Raw genomic sequence first — 9,842 nt, 5'->3', positions numbered from 1 at the left:
CGCTTTACACCATGTAATGGCGGACGGATAGCGGTGTTGTTGATGCTCCGATGATGGCATGCGGTTGGGGTTCGCGAAAAGAGCTAAATAGCGTAAATGTTCGGTTAAATGTAAATTGTGATATTAAAGTCAAGATGGGTGCGCCAGCATCCTATCAGAGCGACTAGATGGGGAACCATTGGCAAGACAAGTAATGGCAGCGGGGACGGATACCGGAAGTACCCGGGGTTTGATAAACTCATTTGGTGACGCGTGGTGTCGGTGTAAAATCGAAATTGATTAGACTGTGTGTATGTGTAGGTTGACGGAGGATTTTCAGCTGGGACACATCTGCCCGCAGATGGCATTGGGAAGCAAACTCAATTTTCTCTACAAACAAACGATAAAAAGTAGATTTAATTAAACAACTTGTAATACACAATCGGTCGCCCCTGGGGGCGAAACATGGCTTGACTGAATAACATTCGAATGATTATTTCTTCTATTCATTAATGCGAGGATGAGTCGTTAAGCATGAGCAAATATTGACCATATTTTAATAATTTGAAGCTTCGCTATGGTCACGAACGGGAACTGCGTCCAGCGAAGTTGTGTCAAATTTCTCCGGTTTTATTCAATAAAAATAAATTTTTGTTACCCACCGCAGAAAACTTTGGCCTCAGGAGGGAGCTTTCTGTTTACCGCAACGCTGCTCGGAATTCAAAAGTAATTACGTTACGTTTTATGCAGTGATTTCCCGACGTAACGAGCCGGCTTCTGCAGTGATTGTGGGATTGGTAGAAAAGTTTACCTCTCACAACACCTCCGTCCGATACGTCGCCGATTCGCGTGATACAATTATTTCAGCCACCAACATCGGCAAGTTACAATTTGTCATCGAATGGATTACTCTAGCTTCAGGAGGGAATCGCGGGCATGTCTACCAGGATCGGAACCGCCACCACTTCACTGAATGAATTTTCTAGTTGTTTACTGCCGCGATTGCTTGTTTGTATTGAATCAGTCAGTTTTGTAACTTCTTGTAATAATGGTTTAGTTTTAATCTTGCCACGTGGCTTGGCACTAGCGAAACGGCGCTTTACATTTGGGTGATTCGGAACAAAAGATTCCGGACGCCTGTTTACCGTCATAATCAGGCAAACCAGCGGCAAAACTGTGTGCACTCCTCAGTCAACACAATGCTGCGGAACTTTTTAATTGGATTGGAGAAAAACTAGTGTTTAACCGGAAACTGGTTTGGAATAGTAATTAATTATAATTATTAGATTGACAAAAATCCACCGGAAACAATGTTCGGTTCGGAGGTTACTTTGTACCTCGATAGTTTTGTGCACGAACCTTACTTTTATACGTTAACAATGTTTCATTTCGAATGAAACTTAATATTGACCTCTAACTGTTTTCAATTTTGACGAAACGTTCCACATGTTTTTGGTTTTGAAGACTAAGTCTTTTCAACAGGCATTTTTGAATACACGCAAATTACGATTGGAAACTTGGAACATGGAACTGAAAATCGCTCTGCTTTCCGGTATGCGACAGGATAATCTACGACGAGCTACATCCACGCAATTTCGAAGTCGTAGCGCTGCAGGAACTTTGTTGGGCAGGACAGAAGGTATGGAAAAGCGGGCACCGCGTGGCTACTTTTTACCAGAGTTGTGGCACCACCAGCGAGCTGGGAACCGGCTTCATAATACTGGGCAAGATGCGCCAACGCGTGATGGGGTGGCAGCCGATTAACGCAAGGAGTGCAAGTTGAGGATAAAGGGCCGGTTCTTCAACTACAGCATCATCAACGTGTACTGCCCACATTATGGAAGACCCGACGACGAGAAGGAAGCGTTCTACGCGCAGCCCGAGCAGGTCTACGATAGCTGCCCGCGAGGGGACGTGAAAATCGTCATTGGGAGCATGAATGCTAAGGTGGGAAGGGAGGCAATGTACAGACCGGAAATCGGAGCAGATAGCCTGCATTCCGTGTCTTATGATAACGGCCATCGTAAACTTTGCGGCCTCCCGTGGTATTGTAGACCGAAGTTCCTTCTTCACCCGCAAAGGTATCCACAAATCCACCTGGAGATTTCCCGACCAACGGACAGAGAACCAAATGGACCACGTTCTAATCGACGGCAGGTTCTTCTCCGACAACATCAACGTTCGCACCTACCGCAGTGCGAATATAGATTCGGACCACTATCTAGCAGCTGTGTGCATGCGCTCAAAACTATCGATGGTGTATAACACCCGCCGGAGTCGAACGCCGCGACCAAATACTGAGCAACTTCGGGACGCCGAGGCTGCACAGGAACACAGCAGCAGCTGGAGGCAGCGCTACCCACGGAAGAGCAGCTTGGCGCAGCCACCCTTGAAGATGGCTGGAGGAGCATCCGATCCGCCATAGGTAGCACTGCTGTAGTGCTACTAGGTACAAGCGCCCCGAATCATAGAAATGACTGGTTTGACGGCGGATGCAAACGGTTAGTCGAGGAGAAGAATGCAGCACGAGCGAGAATGCTGCAGAGCGAACGTGGAACGATACCGACAGGCGCGGAACAGCCAAAACTCAGTTATCCGAAGGAAGAAGCGCCAGCTGTACCAAGCTGACGACACTCGGAAGTTCTGAAACTGAACAGCTCCCGGAAAGGCTTCGTGCCGCAAGCCAATATGTGCAGGAGCTTGGATGGCAACCTCCTTACAGACGAGTGTGAGGTGATCGAAAGGTCGAAGCAGCGCTTCGACGAGCATCTAAACGGCGATGCAGTAGAGCGGGAGGACTGTATGGCAACTGATCTTGGTGAACGAGCAAAAGACATCAGGATTCCAGCTCCCCATCTCCTGGAGGTGGAGGAAGAGATTGGCCGACTGAAAAACAATAAAGCTGCTGGAATGGACCAACTTTCCAGCGAGCAATTGAAATACGGTGGAGTAGCACTGGCTAGAGCTGTGCTCTGAGTCATTGTCAAGGTTTGAGAGGAAGAACGAGTACCGGAGGAGTGGATGGAGGGTATTGTGTGCCCCATCTATAAAAAGGGCGACATGCTGGAGTGCTGCAACTATCGGGCAATCACCCTGCTGAACGCCGCCTACAAGGTACTCTTCCAAATACTCTGCCGTCGACTATCACCATTTGTGAAGCAGGTCGTGGGGCACTACCAGGCGGGATTCATGGGTGCCCGCGCCACTACTGATCAGATATTCGCGGTTCGGCAGATTATGCAGAAATGCCGCGAATATAACGTACATCATTTGTTTATCGATTTTAAATCGGCGTACGACACAATCGATCGGGACAAGCTATGGCAAATTATGCACGACTACGGATTTCCGGACAAACTGACGCGGTTGGTCAAAGCGACGATGGATCGCGTGATGTGTGTAGTTCGAGTTTCGGGGGCACTTTCAAGCCCCTCCGATACCCGAAGAGTTCTAAGGCAAGGTGATGGTATCTCGTGCCTTCTGTTTAACATTGCCCTGGAAGGTATCATTAGAAGAGCGGGGATTAACACAAGTGGCATGGTATTCCAAAAGTAGGTTCAACTGTTTGGTTCCGCCGACGATAACGACATTGTGGCTCGGACCTTTGTAAGGATGGCGGATACGTACATCGGACTAAAGGCTGAAGCCAAACGGATTGGACTGGTCATCAATGCATCGAAAACGAAGTACATGAAAGGAAGAAGTTCACGAGAAGACAGTGCTAACCTCCCATCTCGAGCTCAAGTTAGTGGTGATGGAATCGAGGTGGTTGATGAGTTCGTGTAACTGAGCTCACTGGTAACTGCCAACAACGATACCAGCAGAGGAATGTAACGGCGCATTATGGCCACGAAATCATGCATACTTTGTTCTCCGGAGGACGCTCCGATCGAGTAAAATTCGTCGCCGCACCAAGTTAATCATCTACAAGACGCTGATCAGACCGGTAGTCCTCTACGGGCATGAGACATGGACTATGCTTGTGGAGGACCAACGCGCCCTTGCGGTCTTCGAGCGGAAGGTGTTGCGTACCATCTTCGGTGGACTGCAGATAGAAAACGGAGTGTGGAGAAGGCGAATGAACCACGAACTGCAGGAGCTGCTTGGGGAGCCATCTATAGTCCACACCGCTAAAATTGGCAGGTTGCGGTGGGTTGGGCATGTTGTAAGGATGTCGGACGACAGTCCGGTAAAGATGGTTCTTGAAACCAATCCGTCAGGGACGAGACGGAGAGGTGCACAGCGGCAAGGTGGATCGATCAGGTGGAAGACGACCTGCGGACCCTATGCAGACTGCAGAACTGGCGAACTGCAGCCATGGACCGAGTGGAATGGAGACGCCTCTTATGCACAGCAACTACGCCACGGCTTGGGACTGTCTGGTAAGTATCACCCGTTAATGGATTTCAAGTGAGGTTCCTAACACCCTGTATACTGTATGGTACTGTTGCTTTTACCAGCATGTTTTCTTTCAAGGCATCAATTTTTATTACGCTCTAAGAGCAGGTTTAGAAATTCGAGACATTAAATTAGTCTAAGTTCATGAAAGCGAAATTGTAGGGTTATAACATGTGCATTAGGGTGGGGAATCGTTATATGGAAAAAACGAAACTTGATAGCAGAAAGCCAAGCCAGAACCAGCAGAACCAAGTTTTTTTCATTCTATTTTGAGCCCCAAACAATCCTAAATTTATCGGAATTCGATTGGTTTAGTCTCCGCTTGGCACATTGCATTTCAAATTTATATAGAGATTTGTATGGAAAAACCAACGTTTTTGCATTTTCCATTCTAAAGAGCTCAAAGTGGCTCAAACCATAGGTTTCATGACTTTAAATAGTAGGTTTTTCTGCCAACACTGCCAGTGTGCCGGCGTTAGTCAGATTTCCATCAGAAGTAACCTCTAAAAGTCGTAGTAGATTCTACCTACGCCTAGAATACTGACCTGAATTTGTTTGTTTGATCCAGATGAGTGTATAAACTCGTTACGACAGGTTATTTCTGATGGGAATCCTGCTGGCGCCGGTACATTGGTAATGTTGGCAGAAAACAAGATTTTCTGCATTTAAATCGACATACTCAACTTTGAACAGCTATAGCTTAGGGACTTCCTAGCTCTGCAGTGCCTTCTGCAAAGTTGTTAGGCGTCTTAAGTACCATACTTTTGCATAATGTAGTGCATTATTAGATCATAATTGAGATCTCTAGAAAGGTAAATGCAAAAAAAGTAGGTTTTCCTATATAAATTTTCATACAAATTTGAAATGCAATGCGCCAAGCGGAGACAAAACCAATCGACTTCCGCTAAGTTTATGGTTGTTTGGGGCCCCAAAAGGAACCAACAAAACTTGGTTCTGGAAAATTGATAACTTTTCCCCACCCTAATGTGCATCCACTTGGTCTCAGTAGACAGGTTACTACGTTGATCGCGCGGTGTACGTTGAATATTTTGAAACTCATTTTTTCTCAGCTTTCCAATGCTGGTCTCAGATCGAAAATCGGTAGTTGCGAACACGGTCAAAGTTACATTTTTCTGATATAATCCAAGATGGCGGCCAAATTCAAGATAGCGGCCTGAGTTCTGTTCACTTCAAATGAAAGCCCTTTCATTCCTCTTAACAGAAAAGTGCTACTTGTAATACTTTACATAACGAATTTTAGAGGTATAGCTCAAATAATACATCCAGAATTGCTAAATTTTCAACTTTTCTGAAAACTGTTTCAACTCTTGATGACTAAAGGGTCAACAAATTCGATCAAACAAAAAAGACATTATCATTTTTTCTCAATTTGTAATAACTATGTGCATCAAATTTGAAAGACCTTGTGCACTTAGTGGCCTAGTTTCAGCGAGACTTGCTCAAGTTTTCAGTTTCAACTGAGAATCTATCACTGACAGTGAAAATTTTCAACCCTGATATTGATACTGAGAATATCCCAGGGAATGGTTGGTGTCTATTCATGTCGTCTGTACCAACAGGGAGACAACTGGGTATATATTTGCATCCACTTTGAGAACCGCTCACTGATTGGCTGAAATTGAAAACTCCGGGTGCGTTCAAATTCATCATCAGGCTTTCTGTTTTGATTTTGTTAGTGTTGCTGAAACACATGTTTTGAAGTTTTGAATTATAGTTCTCTATGATTTCACCTGTTAAACTTCAAAATATTCTTGTGAACATTCAAAATACAAAGCATTCAAATACGGGCATAGTAAGAGATCCCATTCGGATCATCTCTTATATCAATTTCCAAAAGATCCAAAAGTACGCAAGGAGTGGACAGGGTTTTGCGTGAATCATAAGAACGACATACTGCTGCTCAATGTCGGACGGAAGTAAATTGTGTAGTGTGAGCTTATTTACACTGAATCCGTTCTGTATTAAGTTTGTTGAGGCACATTGCTTGTGCGAAAAGTACAATCTAGAAGAGTCAATGAACCATAATCATCGATGGATGACACGTTCGTTTTTAAGAATATTAACCTTCTAGTGCCAAATGTCGTTTTTTGGCGGGCTTCCGTCAAACCTCTAAAAAATTTCAATAAATACTTAAAAAGTGTTTATGTAGTGATAGTGATTTTACCGAAGCCCGTCTAGAAATTAATTTGAGCACTAGAGGGTTAATGATGCAGATTCTCCTGTAACCGTCTCCCTAAGACGGTAAATCTATTATCTGCAGGAGGAATTGTGGATAATGATGATAAAAAGCAATAAAACATTAAAGTATTTTCCGTGTGAACGGCATCACTTCCGAAAAATATAACAGGGATCATCGAAGAAGAGTAAGAAGCCAGTTGTCGCCCCTCAGGTCTGTACTAGGAATGCTCGCCTGTGATTGGTTCATTGCTCGCGTAAATTTGTCCTTGATACTTTCTATCAATTTTACCGCTTGGCAATGAAATAATAATTAGCCAGTTCGGAAGGGCATAAATGCTTCAGAAACATAAATGAAGTTTTACCGTAATCAAACCTTAAAGCCACGAAATTGGCGAGTATTTACTCTGCGGCTTTTAGACGCACTTTCGAGCTGGCTGAGGGTACCAAATTTCGTATGAATATTTGAATAGTTACATTCTTTAAAGTTTTTCCAGTTTGAGTTCTGGCCTAGAATCAGAGTTTTCAAATACTGATTGAAAGCTTGACTAATACGCCTTCACATATATATCACAAAGCAAAAAAGTTAATAGAAGGCAAATAACCGCATATTTCAGTCATCTACGGAGTCACAAAAAACTATAATAGTTGGGAACTTGCTGAACGAAGAGAGTGAGAGTTTTGTTTCAAAAATAATAATCAACATTTGTTTGACCAAAGGAGGGATAAATTTACTTTGGAGCAGTCAAAGATTTCTGTTTTTAAATGTTGCAATTTTTTTTTTGAACGACTTGTTTTGTCATTCTTAGGCCGTTACAAGTTTTAATTTTATTTTATTTGAACCACACCTTCCCCGGCTTCAGGAATGTTGAAATTGAAAGCAGGAGAATAAAATATTATTATATTAGTTTGCAGTTATGCTCAATTCAGCATGAATAAACGATAAGTTAGCGACCGATAGTAATAATAATAATGTGCTATTTTTCAACATCAATTTCTTGTTTTGTGTTTCTTCACCATACCCAGACCACCCCACCCCCCTCCTCCCACTTGTCTAACTTTGCTAACCCTGGACATTAAAACAATTCAAAACATGTATCAGCCTTATAAAAAAAATAGACATTTTCCTTTCTGTTGAAGGATAGTAGAATCTAGTCGCATATACTAAGCAACTTAGTTTGGAGAAATGAGCAAACATAATAAATTGTTAAACACAAAAAATTAGAATAATTCCTTGACCTATGTTCAATTTTCTTTAAGTTTTTCATAAAAAATTACATGCTTTCAGCCAAACCGAACCTGCCTTTCATGCATTTTTAATAGACGCGTTCTAATGCGAATGCCGTTTGAATTGTTTAGTGAACCTGGAAGCTCCAATCCAAACTAAACTTGGATTAGTTTCCATTCCTCAGCACCGACAATTCTTCGTCGATTGTCGCTGTCATAAAACAGCCGAGCGCCCAGCGTACAATAGAATATTTTATCACCCTTTTCGGAAGAGGCAGGGCAACGTACTTATTGAGTTTCTCATCCGAGTGAATGATCTCACTGCACCAAGTAGGTAATGCAATTTGCTTTATTTGCTCTGAGGAAGTTGTGCAACGAAATTGAACAAAGTAAAAACGAACGAAGCCGAAGAACGGCCAGACGGCGAATCTTTTTGAAGCTGCTTCTCAGCCCTGCAGAGCCTTAAGTCTGGCTATGGTGGCCTCTAGGAAAGCCGCATTAAAATCTGGATCCTTCGGCGGGTTGGCTAGGATGATTTCCAGCCCCTTGAGGACGTGTTCCGGTGGGGGAGGCTCCACCGGAAGATGAGCTCCCTGCGGCTGGAATCCGCCCTGGTCAGCCACATAGGCGAGCTGTATTTTGTCTCCTTCGGGGGCGGTGTAAGAAAATTCTCCAGTTGCGCTAGCCCCGTCAGAGCTACTTTCCGATGCTTTGATCCCGTTGCTTGTTTCATATGCGAAGCTGTACGATCCATCCGGGTTAAGCAGCTGGTCCTGTCTGACTATGGTGGCAGTGCTTTCCGGTCCGCCGTTCGAGGCAGAAATTCCATTTTTTCGCTGTGGTGCAGCCAGAGCACATGTAGCTGCCATCAGCCATAGTGCCTGTGAAGAAACGGAAAAAATAATGTAAAAAGTTGATATAACGTCAACAACAAAGTTTAAAAAAAAAAACAGCTCACCAATTGCTTATTCATGGTTTCTTAATGTTTGCAAATCTTGAAGGAGAGTTGTACAATCTAATTCTGTTCGTCTTCTGTTGCTGGTCCGGTAGTTCTCTATAGTTTATATAGGAAAGCTGACTTCTCAAAATCTACCTAGATTTGAACTTTAAATGCAGCAAAAACCTATGCGGGTACTTGCCAAACGAGCTTTGCCAGTACGGTGCAGCACATGTTGCACATACCAAAACCGAACTTTTCTGCGAACGCATCTTCCCCCTTAATTGCACCCCGCTCCAACCTTATCCAATTTCGATCAAACCAGATTGTGGCACGCGCCACGAACCACTACATGGATTGTACACTAATTGCTCGGGTGGTACACCTACACAACCCACGGGAAATTGATTGAGCGGTAATAGGAGTCGGTTAGCTGTTGAGGGCAGTTATGTTCAAATAAAAAATCCAAACTGTTTCACACCATATCATGAAACATCCTGTGCATGACAATGGAAACAAAATAATCATGGTCCTTCAATCACTCGACAGCAATTAACGATGATAATAATTCAAAATTGATGGCTACTTTAATTGCCCAAAAGAACCACTTCACGTTGGCGTTTCTGCTCAGAGTATTTTTTTTCTCTACCGGCAATACCAGTGCTACGATTTATGCATAAATTGCGGTTGACCGGTTGCGACTTGTGATGCCACTGCGTACACTGGATGCCGGCTTGTTGACCTATGATGACATCGGTCGGTCTCGGTTCGCGTTCTCCACCTGTAGATGGCTAATATATTTTAGTTTAGCACTGCTGCTGATTGGCCAGCCCACAAGCAGCAGAGGCGGCACATTTTACAGTTGTCCAGTTGTTGTGAAATTGAACCTTCGGCTGCGGCAGTGGAAGTGTCATCCGCACGACGGGGTTATAAAAGCAGATATTTTTCATGTGTAGTTTTTTATCTTTCGTGTTCAATTTTGGTTGAATATTTTTAATGCTTATAACTTTTATAATACTGTGGATTAGAATTTATTCCGAAGTTCGTTAAACGAATTATTAAGGAACATAACAATTCAAAAACTCTAAAATATTGAAAATAAAAT

General features: G+C 43.5%; 1 protein-coding gene across 1 annotated transcript; it reads right to left on the bottom strand.

The window, feature by feature from the left end:
• Positions 1 to 8,138: 8,138 nt before the first annotated feature.
• LOC129721439 (endocuticle structural glycoprotein ABD-4-like) lies at positions 8,139 to 8,837 on the bottom strand. The gene is made up of 2 exons (XM_055673993.1): positions 8,759 to 8,837; positions 8,139 to 8,681 (listed from the first exon to the last, which is right to left on the bottom strand). The coding sequence occupies exons 1-2, from the start codon at positions 8,771 to 8,773 to the stop codon at positions 8,247 to 8,249; spliced, it is 450 nt and encodes a 149-aa protein (XP_055529968.1). The 5' UTR covers positions 8,774 to 8,837; the 3' UTR covers positions 8,139 to 8,246.
• Between the last annotated feature and the right edge of the window lie 1,005 nt (positions 8,838 to 9,842).

This window comes from Wyeomyia smithii, chromosome 2 (assembly GCF_029784165.1).
Source record: "Wyeomyia smithii strain HCP4-BCI-WySm-NY-G18 chromosome 2, ASM2978416v1, whole genome shotgun sequence".
Classification (NCBI taxonomy): Eukaryota; Metazoa; Arthropoda; class Insecta; order Diptera; family Culicidae; genus Wyeomyia; species Wyeomyia smithii.
This window is presented reverse-complemented; position numbering and strand designations above follow the sequence as displayed.